The 18,450-nt window shown below is 32.8% G+C and overlaps 1 protein-coding gene across 1 annotated transcript in view; it reads right to left on the bottom strand.

Annotated features, from left to right (window-relative positions):
- Window positions 1–2,060: 2,060 nt before the first annotated feature.
- The window catches only part of LOC306860951 (uncharacterized protein), a gene marked incomplete at its 5' end in the record, with an annotated part of 76,108 nt that continues 59,718 nt past the window's right edge, over window positions 2,061–18,450 (bottom strand). The window contains 15 exons of the mRNA XM_079402976.1: window positions 2,061–2,954; window positions 4,904–5,110; window positions 6,426–6,535; window positions 7,682–7,850; window positions 7,972–8,031; window positions 9,203–9,229; window positions 9,417–9,452; window positions 9,860–9,895; window positions 9,983–10,036; window positions 10,131–10,193; window positions 11,276–11,329; window positions 12,501–12,608; window positions 12,742–12,849; window positions 16,870–16,977; window positions 17,101–17,154. Coding sequence (XP_079259102.1) covers window positions 2,808–2,954; window positions 4,904–5,110; window positions 6,426–6,535; window positions 7,682–7,850; window positions 7,972–8,031; window positions 9,203–9,229; window positions 9,417–9,452; window positions 9,860–9,895; window positions 9,983–10,036; window positions 10,131–10,193; window positions 11,276–11,329; window positions 12,501–12,608; window positions 12,742–12,849; window positions 16,870–16,977; window positions 17,101–17,154 — 1,341 coding nt within the window. The 3' untranslated portion in view covers window positions 2,061–2,807. The remainder of the gene's footprint in view (window positions 2,955–4,903; window positions 5,111–6,425; window positions 6,536–7,681; window positions 7,851–7,971; window positions 8,032–9,202; window positions 9,230–9,416; window positions 9,453–9,859; window positions 9,896–9,982; window positions 10,037–10,130; window positions 10,194–11,275; window positions 11,330–12,500; window positions 12,609–12,741; window positions 12,850–16,869; window positions 16,978–17,100; window positions 17,155–18,450) is intronic.

The raw sequence follows: 18,450 nt of genomic DNA, 5'->3' as shown, positions 1-18,450 counted from the left end.
GAATAGTGTTAGAGGTTCAAGTGTTTTTTTTGTTTTTTATAATATGGTGAATATTTGTATGTATTACACCATATTATTTATGAATAATATGGTTAGTAAATGAGGCACAAATCTGTGCATAAATCTTCTGTTCCAGATTCTGACACATTATTATTATTATGTCTTATTTAAATGTTTCTGTTCTCATGTCAGATATGTATGCATGTATGTACCAAGAGCTTCTGAAAAACCACAACACATTTCTTGTGTGTTTACGTACACTTGGCGAATAAAGCTGATTCTGAATATTTTATTATTTTAAAGGAAAATAGGATCTTGGTTATATGTAGACAGACACCATGACAAAAAGGCCGTTTTTATTCATAGAATTAAATAACTCATGAGAACATTGGGATTAAATCATACATTTTATTTAATGTCAAAATATTAAATATTTACATTTTTCGTCTTTGTGTGTTTTGTTTCTGTAGGCACATTTAGTGACAGTTTTGAAACTGTAATCATAAGTTAACAGGTGTTACACTTCCTGTGTGTGATCATGTGATCTGAATCTGGCCAATCGCAGCTGCCAGAACACAACACATACTCCCTATTTGTGTTTATATACAAATACAAATTTGACATAAATAAGATTTCGAACTAAATGGTGAGCGACCAGAGAGATCTCTGAGGGATATAATTTATTGGAGTACAGTATTTTTGGAGAAATAAAAAGATAACATAAATAAACAAACATATAATGTCCAAATATACATAAGGGGAAAATAAAAAAAATTACTAACTCATTGCTAACGCTGAATACGGCAGCACCACGGAGAAGTCGACTGACCCTGACCTTATGGAAGCAGGTTTCCACCAGTTGCAGTAATTGTGACTTTTATCTCACAATTCAGAGAAAAAAGTCAGAATTGCAAGATATAAACTCTTTTTTAGTGACAGAAACCGCTTCCATATGACAGAGATATCACGAATATCTCATAAGATTTCTTGTAAAGCATGTAAATTCACATATTGTTATCACCTGGGAACATTTAATATGGTTTCAAATAACAATGTCACAAAAAATATCCTTGTTCTTCGATTTCATGTATGTGAGATACTGGTGGTGTCTCTTTAAGGGTCACGAGCGAACTTTCTTCTTCACGTATAAAGTATATTAAGCCGATGTGTAACATAACTTATCAACACACTGGTCATATAAATTAGGTTTGTTGTGATCGAAATGACCAAAACGCTAAAGTACAACAGAAAAAGCCAGCACAAACAAACAACTTATGGCCAGAAACATACTGCACGCAAATACACCAATGCAAACGATTGACTGATGTACATAAAATTAAGCATCCTTGGGTTTCTGAGGTTCTCAAAGGGATTCCTTCAAATGTCTCGGTCTGTAGTTGTTTCCATCTAAAACTTGCAAAAAAATTCAAATATAGCATGAAACACTTGTGAATAAAATGCTGTATCTATACCATATGTTCAAGCAAACACAATCTTCCTGGGAAACTGCCGCAAAGTATCAGTAATAAAATAATAAAAAGTTGCTGTAAATGTGTTTCCATCGTAGTTTTTGTGCATGTTTTCTTCCCGAAAAATAAAGTAGCCACCTCAATAAATGTGTCTGCGCATTTTAAGATTTATATGCACTTCTTGGAGTTTCTATCGAGCATTTTTTTACGATGCCCAGTTTGTTTCATGTTTTTAATGTGATACCCCAATTTGCTTCATTTTTTATGTAATACCCAATTTTTAGGATTTATGTGCTTCTTGGCATTTCAATCCAGCAATAATTTTTTTTTGTGAAACCCCAATTTCTTTTGAGATTTTACACATTTTTGCCAATTCCTTTCAGCATTTTTTTATGCAAACCCCCAATTTTTCACAATTTTATGCATTTTTTGCCTTTTCCAACCAGTGCTTTTACGCAAGATTTCATGCAAGTTCAGATTTTATGCACTTGGTGTTTTCATCTGGATCTTTTAATGTAACACCCCCCACCCCCCTCTCTCTTTTTTTTTTAATTCAATGCACTTTCTGGCTTTTCCATCCTTTTTTTTTTTAATGTGATGCCCCAATTTTAAAAAATGATATACACTCCTTTGTGTTTCTATTTAGCATGTTTCATATGATACCACAATTTTTACAAATTTATGCACTCCTTGGCATTTTTATTCAGCGTTTTTATGTGATACCCCAATTTATTTAAGATTCCATGCACTTATTGGCATTTCCATCAAGTGTTTTTTATATGATGCCCCAATTTTTTAAGATTGTATGCACTTATTGGTGTTTCTATCCAAAATTCCTTTAAAAACGTGAAGGGAAACATAGCTAGTGTTCTTATAAAATTTGTCTACGATTAACTACTCTAACTTTATCTGCCATTAAACTGCAACTATACCTTGATTTAAAAGAAAAACTGACTATAGAAGACAAATAGCAAAACACAACGATGCACCAAACAGAGTTTGCATTCGTGTACTTGCATAGAGTTTGTTTTGGGCTGGATGCACCTGAACGCAAGCACCTGTACGTGAAGGAGGTAGAGCACCGTCTAAAGAGTCCAGGTCGGCCTTTTCATAGTTTGCTAACAAGATCAACCTCGTCTGACAGTTTATCTAGCAATGATTCGAGATCGAACGCATGATCCGCAAGGACTTCGCATGAGACTTTGTGCCTCTCAAAACACTCGTGCCACGCGCTTGTTCTTCGGAAAGGTTTTAGAGACGTCCCAGGATCGCTGCCATCGCTCAGATCGCCGCGGGTCTGATTTGAGGATCAGGACCGTTTCAAGTCCTTCAGTGATTTCACAGGAAGCAAACAGGACCCACTTCCACGTGCCGCTGGTCTCCTGGACGTGAGGGATGGAGACCTTGAATGTCCACGATGGGAAGCTGCTGAGTGTCCTGGGTTTGAAACAGGAATCGTGACTGATGCCAGCTGCCATCACGGATCTGTTCAGAAAAACAGGCAAACATCTAGATACATTTTCTGGAAAATAGGTCACACTGGGTCAAAATTGCATTATTAACAGAAAAAATGCAGATAAATCTATCTTTTTGTATTATACCCGAAAAAATATTAGTCCTACATTTGAAATGTATATGAATTGCATGTAATATTAACAACATACATTTTTATTACACAGTTTTAACAAACTAATAAACTTATGATTCATATGTGTCAGTCATGCATAAACAAAATTGGGCAGATTTCTGCACTCAAAAAATCAGGGTATATTTTATTAATTATTAACCATATGCATATATTTGATTTGATTGAAATAATCAGATTTTCAAAATGCATTTATTTGAACCAGCATAAATGAATGCATTGTGAAAACAATTACATTTATTCAGTTAAAAAGTACAAACATGGGAAAATATGACTAGCTGTGGAACAAGCAATATTTAATGAGTTAAAATGTATTGAAACTAATTTGATTTATTGATGATAAATATACAAACCTGGTTATTGTGTGTTTAAAATACATTAAGCTTTATTAGTACTATTACAGAAATCTGACCTGTTTCATTTATTTATAACCGATAAATATGAATCACATTGGGTTTATTAAGTTGTTTATGGCAAAGCTGTGCAATCCAAATGGATGTAAATTTTTATATACAATTAAATCTTAATTTTCTTGAATGTACATTCAGAAATAATGTAATATATGTCATTAATAATATAATATAAAAAAGTGTAATTTACATAAATATGTAAAATATAATGTAAATAATATATAATGTAAATGAAAAAAGAAAATGCAAGCGTTATAAACTATTCTTTTAGACATAAATCCTTTATATTTAACATCGTGGTACTCTCCATATTTCCATAATGGCGGTAGATGGTTGCTCAGGGGAGAAGAATGGTTGTTATTTTAGTTTTTTGTGCACAAAATGTATTCTCGTAGCTTCGTAAAATAAAGTTTGAACCACTGGCGTCACATGCACTCTTTTGTCGATGTTCTTAGTACCTTTCTGGACCTTGAACGTGGTCGGACCCATGCTGTCTATGCAGGGTCAGAGAGCTCTGAGATTTCATAAAAAATATCTTAATTTGTGTTCTGAAGATGAATGAAGGTCTTACGGCTTTGGAACGACATGAGGGTGAGTAATTAATGACAGAATTTTCAACTTTGGGTGAATTATCCCTTTAATGAACTGGTTCAGTTCACTAGTTTGTTTACGTAATCACAAAATGACGTATAATACAATTATATTATTAAAACACCCAATAATGATGTGAAACAAGGATGTTTTAAGTGCCTAAATCAGAGAAAGTGAATAAACTAGTCTTCATCAGCTCACCTTTTTACATAAACCCGTGAGAAATCATAAAAACTTTAATTTCACCCCTTCATTCAAGTGTTTGGTTCACACATGCTCATCAGTCTTTGGTTGGAGTTGAACTGTTTTCTCAGTTCAGTGACTGTTGGGGGAACTGGAGCGCTGAATCAGTTCATTCATCACAGCATCAGATACGCCGCTATTTTGGCTCATTTCGAGTCGCAGTGACTGTAAGCACCTGAAAGTGAGTTTGATTGAGTAAATCTGTGCTGCTTGAGCCCTGAACTGTTTCAGTTCGACTAGTCCACTACAAAGAATCAGTTCAAAAGAATGATTCGTTTGTGATCCAAAGAATGATTCACTCCGGATTGTTTACTTGAGGCTCTGGATTACAGGTAATAATGCTGTAAATAATGTTCATGTTCTTGCACAGACCGATCGTTTCGCTTCATAAGAGCCATTAATTTTGTGTTGCCTGCATATGCTTTTTTGACTCTCAATGTGCCGGTAGCCATTGACTAGCATTTTATGAATCACCAAGGACCACAGTTTCAGCAAAAAGCTTACTGTTCAACTTGCTTTATCCCTTTAACCCAGACTCAGCTCACCTCACAGTCGTCCAGAACCACATGTGGACTCAGAGGCGAGTTTTCCTCGAAAACCTGGCCGTTCCAACCCCGGAAACGCAGGGCCCGAGGCGTCTCCATGGCAACCGTCGCCGGGTCCCTGAAGCAGTGGAGGGAAACGGTCTGGGTCGCCGTGACGCTCTGCAAGTGTAAGAACTTCATCTGGACTTTCCCGACATCAAACGCGGCCTGTGAAGTCAAACATCCAGCTTCTTAAACTCAGTGTTTAGATAATCAGCATTTCTGCGTTTTGGCAACTGTATGTTTACGGCTGAAGCTGACAAATGATCAGGCTTACAGGAAATCAGCTTTTAATTCAAATCAGATGTGCCTTGCAGAGGAAATGCGATATTGCAGCTTGACATCAAATGCTTCTCATTTATTTTCTCTTTAGTTTGTCCGTGATTGCATGAACCCGTGGAATCCTGTCTGCACAGTCATGTTCAGTGTGTCATACAGCTGGACTCGTTTTTACAGTAAAATCTCAGCAGGTTTAACCAAAGCTTCACAGAAATAATGCCATTAAATGTCTAGAATTACCAAATAATAATAATGTGTTTGGTAAAAGTTCATCATAAACACTCAATATCTTCACAGAGCGTCACAATTTTAATTGATTCTTACAGTGTAATTTTAATATTTACTCTTTTCATTTTCATTTTAGTTAAAATGTGTTTAAAAATTGTTTTGGTTATGGACTGCTGGACAAATGACAATAAAGGTATTTTTATTCGTAGTTGGAGTTTTAAAATGTTTTGTTTTTCTATCATTCTTATTAGTTTTTGTTTTAAATATATCTAGTTATTTTAGTACTTCAACTTAACTAAATGAAAGAGAGAAATGTTGCCTTGGGAACTCATTGATACACATTGTTTTTATATAATTTATTTCAGTAATGTTTATTTCATTAAATAGTATTTTTTTAATGATTCACATTTTAATTTTAGGTAAAGTTTTAGCAATTATGTTATGCGTTTTTGTCATTTGCAGTAGTTTTCTTTTTAAATATACAGTATTTATATAGTTTTTAGTTTTTTTAGTGTTGCATTGGCAACAAGTTGAAATTATTAAAGTTTATTTTTTATATTTTAATTCAGTTAATGTTTATTTTATTTCAAGTAATGATTTTTTTAATTAAAATAGTTTTAGTTTCAGTTGTGATGGTTTTAATTTAGTAATATAGAGAGACTATTATATTTCCAGTTTTTTTTCTTTTAAAGTTTTAGTAATTTTGTTATGTGTTTGTAGTAGTTTTTGTTTTTTATATATGTTTGTATACTTTTTTTATTCATTTTAATTTTAGATTTAGGTTTTTTTTCGTACATCATTAAAATGAGAAATTTTACTTGGGAAACTAGTTGAAATGAAAGGTTTTTTAATTATTTTAGTTTCAGTTGAAGTTTTAGCTAACTATAAAGAGAGTAAGCCTGGTTATGTGTTATATGCATGTATCAGCTGTACAGTATGTACAGTAATAGCAATGGTTGTATGTATATTACAGTACCTTATGCGTTGTAGCGGGGTTTAAGCAGGTCTGTCCTCCAGCGGTGAAGTTACAGAACACCTGGACGGCGTCAGACGAGCAGCCCATATTTGGATCGATCCAGAACAATCCTGATCAACACAGATATGACAAAACACTCAATCAGAGCTGTAGACAGAAATCAGTGGATGGATGAGTGAGTGATTTAATGCAGAGTTTTTCAACCACGTGACTGCAAGATGATTGAAAAGTATTTAAAATAATATATTATTATTATTATTACACTACCAGTCAAAAGTCTGGAATATTTCATATTTCGGTTTTCACAAAAATCTGAAGCAGCACAACTGTTTTCAACATTGATAATAATCAGAAATGCAGTAAATCAGTATATTAGAATGATTTCTGAAGATCATGTGACACTGAAGACTGGAGTAATGATGCTGAAAATACAGCTTTGATCACAGAAATAAATTACATTTTAACAGATATTCACATAGAAAACAGATATTTTAAATGGCAATAATATTTCACAAATATACTATTTTTACTGTATTTTTGATCAAATAAATTCAGCCTCGGCGAGCAGAAGAGACTTATTTATAAAATATTTAAAGATCTTAATTATTCAAAACATTTGAACGGTATAATCTAAGTTTAATCTATATTAAAAGGCTAAAAGGACCCCCCCACCACCACCACACACACACAAACACACACACACACACACACACACACACACACACACACAAACACACACTTAATAACTATTTTTATGGATGGACATATATTTCTTGAAACTTTTGGAATCATGAAATGAATCTTGGTTAATTAATTGAATATATTAATACTCCCAGATTATCTTAATAAAAAAAAAGTTTAAAAACAATCCACTTTGTCTTTACTGCTAAATACCTTTAAGACCATAAAAAATTCTGTTACTTAGAAAATCAACTTTAACTTAAATATAATAATAATATATAAAAAAATAAAATATTTCAGCTAGTTTCCAATGCAACATTTCTCATTTCCATTTAATTTGACATATTAAAATAATTAAAACAATAAAAAAATAATAATAATAAAATTATGCAGATATATTGAAAATAAACACAACAAATTTACTAAAATATTAACTAAAATTCAAATGAAAACAAAATATAAAAATAAAATCTAATTGAAAATATGAATAAAACTATAGTAGTATCTGAATGCTCCTCATATAACAGCTTGGAGTCGGAGAGGTTGTGGTTGGTTTAAGCAGCTGTGGATCTCACCGTCGCTCATCTCGTGTCGGCAGTCCAGCAGGTCTCTGCAGAAGCGGGCCGGGTTTTCTCTGGTTCCCAGCGGTGTTTTTATGCTGTCGATGATGCTGCTCAGATACTGCAGCGTCCTGAAGATCTCAGCGCTCTGCTCCGACAGAGACACGTCTGTGTTCTGGTAACTCTGAGAACAGAGAAAACAAACACAAACGCCAAGAATAAAATAAAAGCATTTTTCATTTATGTTACAGATTTTTGGTTGTTCTTCATGATCAGCTTTAAGAAAGCAATCTAAAAGTCTTCACCTCCAGCTCTAGATGTGCATTAGACTCCATCAGCGCTTGAACGTCCATATTGATGCGTATCTGTGAGACGAGAAAAAATGAAACATCCTCAAAGAAACCTTCTAGCGCATCTTTTTCTATTCCAGTAGTGTGCGTCCTTGAAGATGACAAAATTCAGGTTTATTTAAGATGATGTGAGCAATGGATGTGAATGGGTGCCGTCAGAATGAGAGACCAAACAGCTGATAAAAACATCACAATAATCCACACCACTCCAGTCCATCAGTTAACATCTGGAGAAGTGAAAAGGTGCGTGTTTGTACAAACAAATCCGTTATTAACTTCAAACCATAACTTCCAGCTAAAATACAAGTCCACAATACATCATAAAGTTTCCTCGAGTGTAAAAGTCCATCTCCTGTTGTCTCTGACATCAGAATTCACCCACGCATTTGTTTAGAGCTGTTTTGATTTGGGCTGATTTCTCTCCTGATTCAGACTAGACAAACTTTTTGCAATATTATATATTATGGACTCTTATTTTAGCCAGAACCAAAGGTTTGAAGTTAAATATGTCTTCTTGAATGACTTGTTTCAGCTTTTGTCTTCTCCAGATGTTAACTGATGGACTGGAGTGGTGTGGATTATTGTGATGTTTTTATCAGCTGTTTGGACTCTCATTCTGACGGCACCCACTCACTGCAGAGCATCCATTGGTCAGCAAGTGATGTAATGCTACATTTCTCCAAATCTGGTGAAGAAACAAACTCATCTTAATCTTGTATGGCCTGAGGGTGTGTAAACTTTTGAACAAATTTTCATTTTTGGGTGAGCTATTGCTTTAAAGCATCATATATTTACTTGAAAAGCAAACTTACATAAAATGGTGAAAAAATGGATCATAATTTAGTGACTTTATGTTTAAATCAAGAAAAAAAAAAGTCTGCCAATGGCTGTTGTTTTTCATGCTCCATTGGCAGATATTTTTCTTGTTTTAATGATAAAGTCACTTAATTTTATTTTATTTTTTTCCAGTAAACAAGACTTAATATCTTAAGTCATTTTGTTTCTCAAGTAAATGCATCTTGATTTTAAAATATTTAGATATTTGCACAGGAAAACAAGACTTGTATTAAATAAAAGCGTCTGCCAAAATAAAATCAATGTAAATGTGAAATAATGGTAAATGTTTAATGAGTGCAATTACACAATTACAGTGAGCTGTGAGTCAGATGATGGGTTTGAGTCTTACCGACGGGCCGGGTAAACCTGGAGGCCCCTGTCAAACAACACAGAAAATAAACATTCATATTTTAACATATGATAAACAAACCCTAATGCATGTCTGTAGCCAAATTATAATGCTATGCTTAGGCTTGAATCGATGTTAAAAAAGAATACAGAATCAACACTAAACATGATTATCTTTATAATTTATCTGTAGTGTGATAACAGTGTGTATGTACCTGTGGCCCTGGACTGCCCTGCGGCCCCTGAGGTCCCTGTAGAAAGAGATCATCAAAAATGGACATTCTCTAAAACATTTATCCAAACAGTTTCAGTCGTCCTGCTTGATCCAGATTAAAATCAAAGTATAATGAGATGATTGTCTTTCTGGATTGGAAATCCTGAGGCTACAACCTTATGTTTATGAATTCTGTGCTTCCAAAAACATAAGATGATAAAAGCACAGCTGATGTGTTGTGTGCCCCCACAGGTCAGTCTCTCACTGCGTTTGAGATGAAGCGAGATTGTTTATCCTCACTGTTCTGTGTGAGCAGTTTATACAGATGCTGTTACACCACCGTTACACATGAACAAGCGGATATTTCATTATGAGATGATGATGATGACGATGAAGAGCTTAACAGAGACTAAACAGTGCTGATATAAGACGAGCACATCTTACCATCTCTCCACGGCTTCCTTTGTGTCCTCTGGCACCCTGAAAAAGCATCGAGCACATCCTTTATCTGACATTCATTGTGAGTCCAGCAATAACACGCATGTGATAAAGCCTCAGAATACTTACAGGCTTCCCCACCGGACCGATCATTCCCACCGGACCTACAGGACCAGAGAAACCCTGAAACACACACAGACACATGATTGAGATGCATTACATGACAACATTTACATTCACATCGTTTCCTCAGAAGATGAAGAGACAGAAGACTGACCAGAAGTCCCGCCGGCCCTTTGAGTCCAGGAATACCAGTGAACCCCACATCTCCGTTTGGACCCTGAAACACAGACAAATATGCATTTAATGACCATTTTCAATGTTTGGCTGAAAGGCCGATTGATTATTTTGACCGTATGAAGTGTGTCTTGAGTTTGTGAAGCATGCGTGAATATTAAACATCCTGTCATTTTATTAATGTAAATAATACTCGTAAAGTAATATCATTATAATAATAATAATAATAAAGTAACAAAAAACTATTTATATACTTCATTAATGATTTCCATTTTGCTATGATAAAAAAAGCAATTATGATTAATATGTATTTGTGTGTAGATTAATATTTATGTTAGCAGATTCAATTAATGAAATAATTTCAATAATGAATACATTTTAAGTAAACGATAGATAAATCAATGAAATAATTAAAATGATATTAAATGACTTACATTTTAATTAAATTTTAAGCTAATACTTTAATATTTGTGTAGACAGATAGATCGATCGATAAAATGAAAAAAATTAAATAATTAATACATTTTTAGTAATAAATGGAATTAAATTATTAAAATATAATTTAAATTATATCAAATAATTTAAATGAATTTTTAAGATAATATATTCAATATTTATGTGTGTAGATAGATAAACAAAAAATTAATTAATTAAAATTTAAAGAAACAATTAATGCATTTTAAGTAATACATAGATCAATAAATAAATGAAATTAAATAGTTAAAATCTCATTTAAATTATATTACATCATTGAAATTAAATTTCAATTAAATTTTAAGCTAATATTAATTAATAAATATTAATATTTCTATTTGTATATAGATAGACAGATTAAATAAGGTATGAAACGAAAAAAAAAAATCAATTAAATAATTTAATTTAAATTAAAATAAAATAAACAATAAAAAATAATAAATACATTTGAACTAATAGATAGATAAATGCATTAATTACAATAAGCAATTAAAATATATTCTAAATAAAATGAAAGAAAAGTTCTTGATTAATGAACAATGTGATCTGCTGCAGGTTTGAACTGCTGTGTGTTTGAGTGACTCCTGTGATCTCGGTTAGTGACCCGTCTGAACACATCTACGCCGCTCTGGTTTAGTGCTGAACACTAACCGTGGGTCCCGGAAAGCCCTGGAGTCCCAGCATGCCTGCGTCTCCCACCTCACCCTGCGGGAAGAACCAGAGAACCGGGTCACCATCCAGACTACTACAACTTCCTGTTCCCTTCTCCCTCTTCACTCTGTCAGATCCTGTCACTGCTCTGTCTGTTCCTGACTTCACTGACGGCACGGATCACTTTCGTCTTCAAGAGGACGTTATTTAAGTCAACATCCACAGCCGCACCCGTTCATTCATCCACTGTAAGGCGATATTCCCGCTCCGGACGCTTGGAATTCCTGCTCCCTCTCGGCCTTTATTGTCTTTTCCTGAGTTATGTAAGAAAGTGCAGCAGCTCGTTTGTCTCATGATTACTCACCGATCTGCTCACAATCACTCAAACGCTTACATAAGAGACCCGCTGACATTTAGACCAAGTCCAGGAATAAAAACTAAAAACTTGGATTTATGATCATCTGTCACAAGAACGCAATTTGTTTTTATGGTAGAAAAACATAAATAAATCACACGATATCAGATTCAGAGTTATTTTAGTACCACTGAGATAGTATTTTGAATGTTTCTATTTTCTGTTTTTACTTTAATTTTAGTTATAGTTTTAGTCATTTTGTTTTGTTTAGTTTTTTCCCTTGTTATTATTTTTTCTATGTATATACGTTTTTGTATTATTATTTTTAGTTATTTTAATACCAGTTAAACTAAATGAAAGTGAGAAATGTTGCCTTGGAGATTACAAAATTACTATAATAATTTTATGTACTTTTTAATGTAGTTTTAGTTATTTTGTTGTGTACTGTTGTCATTTTTATTTATTTATTTATTTTAATATGTCTATATATATTTTTTTTTTGCAGTTTTATTTCAGTTTTAGTTATTTCAGTACTTAAACAAAAAAAAAGAGAAATTTCGGAAGCTAACAAAAAATAATAATTATATATGTATGTATATGTATATATTTATTTATTTTAGTTCATGTTTATTTATTTTCAAGTAAGAAAACAGTTTTTATAGTTTTAGTTTTAGTTAATGATAACCTGACAAACTCTAGCATGCAACCATGGTATTTTCATGGTATTTACACTATAATATACTTACATCTCCAGAAAAGCATGGTAATAGCATGGTACCGTTCAGTAAGTGTTGCCTAAAACGATGTGACTGATAATGACGGCTGATGGGAGATTGAGTTAATACACACATGAGAAATGACGACACTCACTGGTTCTCCTTTGGCACCTTGCTCTCCTTTCAAGCCCTGGTCTCCCGTCGACCCCTCCATACCTTTAGCCCCCGCCGGTCCTCTGTCGCCCGCCAAACCCATCTCACCCTGCACAGGACAAAGCTCAAGGGTCAAGGATGCATACTGTAGTATATACTGTGTGTGCTGCACATGTTGACATATATAATACATTATCAAAGTAAAAAAAAAAAAACTAAAGGGCGAATTCAGGGGTTTTGACCTTTGACCCCGCTGGCCCTCTCTCTCCGATGACACCAGGAAGTCCAAGCTCGCCCCGCGGGCCAGGAAGTCCCGCCCTCCCCTCCAGACCGGCATCACCGCGCTGACCCTGCACACACACGCCAATCAAAACAGCAGCCAATCAGAATCCAAAACACTGTTCACTACAGTTCCTATAACAACATCTTGCAAAAAGCATAAACATCAATACATATTGCACAAAAAAAGAGAAAGCGAGCTCCAAGCTATATTTGTATATTAATAACATCTGCTGTTAAAGGACAGATAAAACAAGCTGAACTGACGGATGGCTTTGCATGTCGCTCAGACGAAACATTAAACTTCCTTTAATGTGCAGAAACCAGGACAAGGCTTTCACTGTGGAGAATAAACACATAAAAGAGGCGGAAAGAGCATGAGCTGATGAAGGACAGCGCTGGGTCTGGGTTTCATCTGTAAGAGTTTATGAGTGTAGCGTCAAACACAGACACAGAGCCAGTTAAACACAGGAAGCAACACTGAGAAAGACACGAGAAAACAACACTCTTTGAAGTTCACTGGAGCACCATGTACACACTGCAGTTATTAGAGTTCAGTGAAACTAAAACTATAAAAACAATTGAAGAGTTTATTTGCAAAAACAGATTTTTGTTAATTTTCTTAAATCATGTTTTTCTTTTTTTTTATTGTGTTATGTTTTTATTGTGGTAATTAGTTGTATTTTTATAAGTAATTTTTTAAAGTTAGTATTATTATTATTTAATTAAAACAACCCAACTGTAGTTTGATTGATATTAATTGGAATGCAGGACAAAAAAAAAAAAAAAACATGATTTTATTAATTTTTAAAAACAGAGTTGACTATTTTTACAAAAGAACTCTTTAATAATTATCATTTAGTTGCTAAAGCCACAATTTACATGGAAGTACTAAAATGATTTAAAAATAAAAACCATATAGACTAAATATATATAATATATATAACTAAATAAAAAAAAAATAAAAAAAATGTAACACATAAACAAATTTCATTTATATTTCATTTAGTTGCCAAGGCAACATGTCTAAGTATCATTTAGTTTTAGTTGAAGTACACAAATTACCAAAACTAATATGTACATATGTGCGCACACACACACACACACACACACACACACACACACACACACTAAATAATAGTATTATGAAATAACACAATTTAAATTTATTTGATTTCAGCTACTTGTCAAGGCAATATTGAAATACTAAAATAACTAAAACTAAGATTAGTTATTAGTTATTAAAACTAAAATTAGTATCATGGTAGCAGGTGGATGCTGCACATTAGTGGTGGTTGAGTAGATTCCCCTCTTCCATGTAAAGCGCTTTGAGTACCCAGAAAAGCGCTATATATGCATATATATGTAAGGAATTATTAAAATAAAAATGATTAAAATTTATTATTTATTATTTTTTAAATCCCCAAAACTAAAAAAATTTCATCTTATTTGGTTTCATTTAGTTGCCCATTTTCATTTCATGAGTTGAAGTATTAAAATGACTAAAACTGAAATGGAACTATATGTATCCATATTTAATATATAGAGTTATTTTGATTTAATTTAGTTCTAATTTTCTAATTTCTAACTTCTAATTTCTAACATTTTTAATTTTGATTTAGTTTAAGTTGAAGTACTAAAAATACTAAAATTAATAATAATAATAATTAAACTAAACTAAAAACTAATGAAACAAAATTTTTTAATTATTTTATTTCAGTCAGCTGGCCAGGCAACATCTATAATTTACTTTAGTTTAGTTTCATTTAGCAAACAAAAAAAAAAAAAATAATAATAAAAATGAATAAATAAATATATCTGTAGAAACTTTTTTTTTTTTATGTGTGAGTTGGACCAGATGAAAATATAATTAATTGCTCATAATGAATGAATAATCACACAAGCTCCGTCTTCAAAATAATTAAAAGCATTTAAAAAGCATTACAAGATTAAAAGCATCCCAGGATGCATCAGATGAAGTTTATGAACGTCCAGAGAAGAGCTGAAATCCTCAAATATGAGAGAGTTTTCATGTGATCACTTTCTCAGACGCCCATCCATGTTATTTCAGAGTCTTCAACACTTCACTATTAATCTAACATCTGCAAATCAGTCAGAATGAACTCTTGAGCACAGTGAATATGGCTCTGGTCCTATGGTATTCCCTCATTAGATTGATTTAAATGGGCTCGTTATAAAAGCATCACTCGTTTGGCTGTTGGCTATATAACCACACACTAAAGCAGTGTCTGAATGAGGCTCTAATGAGGCGTCTGCAGTCATGTACACACGGGACGGGAAGAAACAGCTGAGAAATGAAAGACACGGCAGCAAAATCAGCTGAATCATCCGTGAACGCTTAGCAGGAAAAAAAAAACAACACAAAAATGAGTTACAGAACAGTGTTCATTCATCAGGCGCAGAGAAATCAAGCAGCCAGTGCAGATCGATCATGTGAAGAACGTCACATCAACATCAAATCAGCCTGATTTACATGAACATCTGATTAACAGCCATTCATTATGTTATTTTAAAGAAACTAATATTTATCTTCACATTCATTCATCCAAGTGTAATGACTTTCCTGTTCATCATCAAGAAAATCACGCCCTCATTTCTGTCTTGTATTCAGTGTTTCACTCGCATTCACGATTCTTTATTATTGTCACTATATTAAAAGTACAGCGATATTAGAGCAATCCGTGCAGTGCAATCATACATCAATTAGTGCAAGCTAAACATCTAAACAAACAACAACAACACAACAATAATAGCAAAACAACAGTCAGATATTGCACAGAAACATAAAGGTGAAATGGGCTGCTTCCTGCTGATTTTTAGAGGATTCTGTGAAGCATTGATTATTTTCAGATATTTTTACATTTGAATTATGCAGAAAACTAGAATGTGGAAAAGTAGAAAATGGGAAAAAATACAGTTTTGGTTAAATTTAACATGCTAATATGAAAGCGAGACGATGCATGCCATTCAACAAGACAATGGGCAGAGATATAATGCAGTAAAATCAAGAGTTTTCTCCAATAAAAATAAACTAATAAACTAACAAACTTACACATTTCTAATTTTCATTTAGTTTAAATTGAAGTACTAAAATGACTAAAACTAAAACCAAAATAAAAAAATAGATATACTTAAAAAAATATAACAAATTTATTTAATTTAGCTGCCAAGGCAAAATGTCTAATATTCATTTAGTTTAAAATTAAGTGCAAAATGACCTAATAAAATATAACAAACTTTATTTATTTTAATTTAAAATACAAAAATTGCTACAAATAAATCTGAAAATCTTTACTGACATTCAAAAAACTACTAAAACTTTAAAATAAAAAATAAAAACTACTTCAAAATATTAACAAGAACTATAATAGTATTTTAATGATACTAAAATAACACTGGTAAACACCACGAGTCATGTTTGCAAATTGTTATTTGCTGTTTCCCTGTAATTATTTGTGAAATTTACAATCAATTTCTTCTACACCATTTTTGTTGTACATATAAACTCTAACAAGGTTTATCATAACACCCCCAAACTAAGGTTTGAATGTAACCAAGACTTTATGGAATGCTTTAAAAAAACGTTCCGATATAAGAGACCTTTGTGGAATTATATCATCAGAATGATACGTTTACACTAGTGCGCTTTCGTTTTAAAACGCATAACTTTTGCTGCGGTTACGCCTGTCGTTTACACTACTCCAGTGTTTTCGACCCTCGAAAACAAACACTTTAGATTTGAAAAGGGAGAAAAAAAGTTTGGCACAAGGCGGATTTGAACTCGGGTCGATTGCATCAAAATGCATGCGCCTTACCATCTATGCCATTGAAGCGAATGTTGAACAAGTGTTTTTTTGCAGTTTTTGTTACTATCCCAATCACACGTTGATGGGCGGAGTTAGAGTAAATAGCCTTTGCCAACAAGGCGGGCTATTTGCACTTAGTGTAAATAGACACTCTGTATTAATAAATGTGCAATTAGTCGCCTAATACTTCATATGAATGACTAATAGTCGACCAGAAATATCTTTAGTCAAGGGCAGCCCTAGTATTGGTTACTTCACACTCACTGTTCGGCCTTTGGATCCAGGTAGACCCGGTAAACCGGGAAGACCAGGAAGCTCATCGGATCCCGGATACCCATCTGTCCCTCTGGGCCCCGGCAAACCAACCGGACCCTAAAACACATGACATCTTAAATGAAGGCCTATGTATTTTTTGTGTTTTTTATAAAAAAAAATATATATAATGATTTTATGATTGATTTATGCAACCATAAGTATGTAGTGTAAAATACTCACTTCAGGACCTGGAGCTCCAGCGGGACCTCGGGATCCTTTCTTCCCAGCGAGTCCCTAAAACACACACACTTATTCAAACCCCTTATATAAATCTGTTACCTAAGAATGATTGGAGTGAGTTAAAAGAAAGATTTTTCTATGGCGTGATAAAGAAAGCGCTATAATAATCTCTTATTCAAGCACCTCTGAGCACACAATTCCTTTAATGCTCTGGATAACAGAGGAAATAAAAATAATAAAGTCACGCTGGGCGGTCAAACGCTGTGATTGTGTTTCGCTCAGGGTTTTAATGTCGTTCATCGGCTGATATCTGAATGGGATATTTGTGACGGTGAATGTGGCTCTGTGGATATTTCCAGGAGCTTTCCAGGATGGATTTGCAAAAAGAAACAAGCCGACAAATTTAGAATTAATTCTGTTACACAACATGTTTTTCTACTGCAGAGACAACCTACCATTGACTTCTGTTGATTTTAAATTAATCTTTCTGTTTTCTATAGTCTGACCCTAAACTTTTGCCATTTTTAGATTCATAAACAATAGCATATTGCTTACTGAATATGCTGTATACAATTTTTTAAACTATGTGAAACAGTATGCAGTATGAAGATTTTTCACATTTTAAAAATACTACATTGTTGTCATATGACCTTTCTATGTTGCATGCTTAATTCTTCTTGAAAATATTTAGTGCTATTTTGCATTTTAGCATAATTTAATTATAAAGACATATTTATTTTTGGCAGTTTGATGAGAGAAGTCTTAATTTAATTAATTAAATTTAATTAAATTTAAAATGATAGTTGATATTACAAACACTGAAAACTGAAGTTAAAGCACATTGTAATATACAGCAGCATACAAGGATAACTATAGTTAACTAAAACATTAAAACATTAACAAAATTCATTATTTACAATAAAATAAAATTAAATATAAAAAAGTTAAACTTATTTTATTTTAGCTAGTTGCCAAGGAAAAATAAATTATAAAAATAAAAAACAATTTAAAATGTTACTAAAAACTAGTAATATCTCATATGTACTAAAATAACAGTGTGATCTGGTTGCATAATGTACATTTTTGCAAATATATTAGCCATTTATTTTATCATTAAGATATTATTATAGTTTTTTTATATTTTGAAGATTTTGTTTTTTTTTGTATTTTCCATTTTCAGTTTAATTTCAGTTAAAGTTTTAGTAATTTTGTTGTGGTTGTCTTTTTTTATATATATACATTTTATTCATACTATTTAATTTATTTATTCATTCATTCAGTTTTAGTTATTTTAGTACATCAATTTAGACATCAAGTTAATAAAAATGAAAAACGAAATAAAATACTTTT

The sequence above is a fragment of the Barbus barbus genome (genome assembly GCF_936440315.1).
Source record: "Barbus barbus genome assembly, chromosome: 41".
NCBI classification, from domain to species: domain Eukaryota; kingdom Metazoa; phylum Chordata; class Actinopteri; order Cypriniformes; family Cyprinidae; genus Barbus; species Barbus barbus.
The sequence above is the reverse complement of the archived record's forward strand: the minus strand, read 5'-3'. Positions and strand labels throughout refer to the sequence as shown.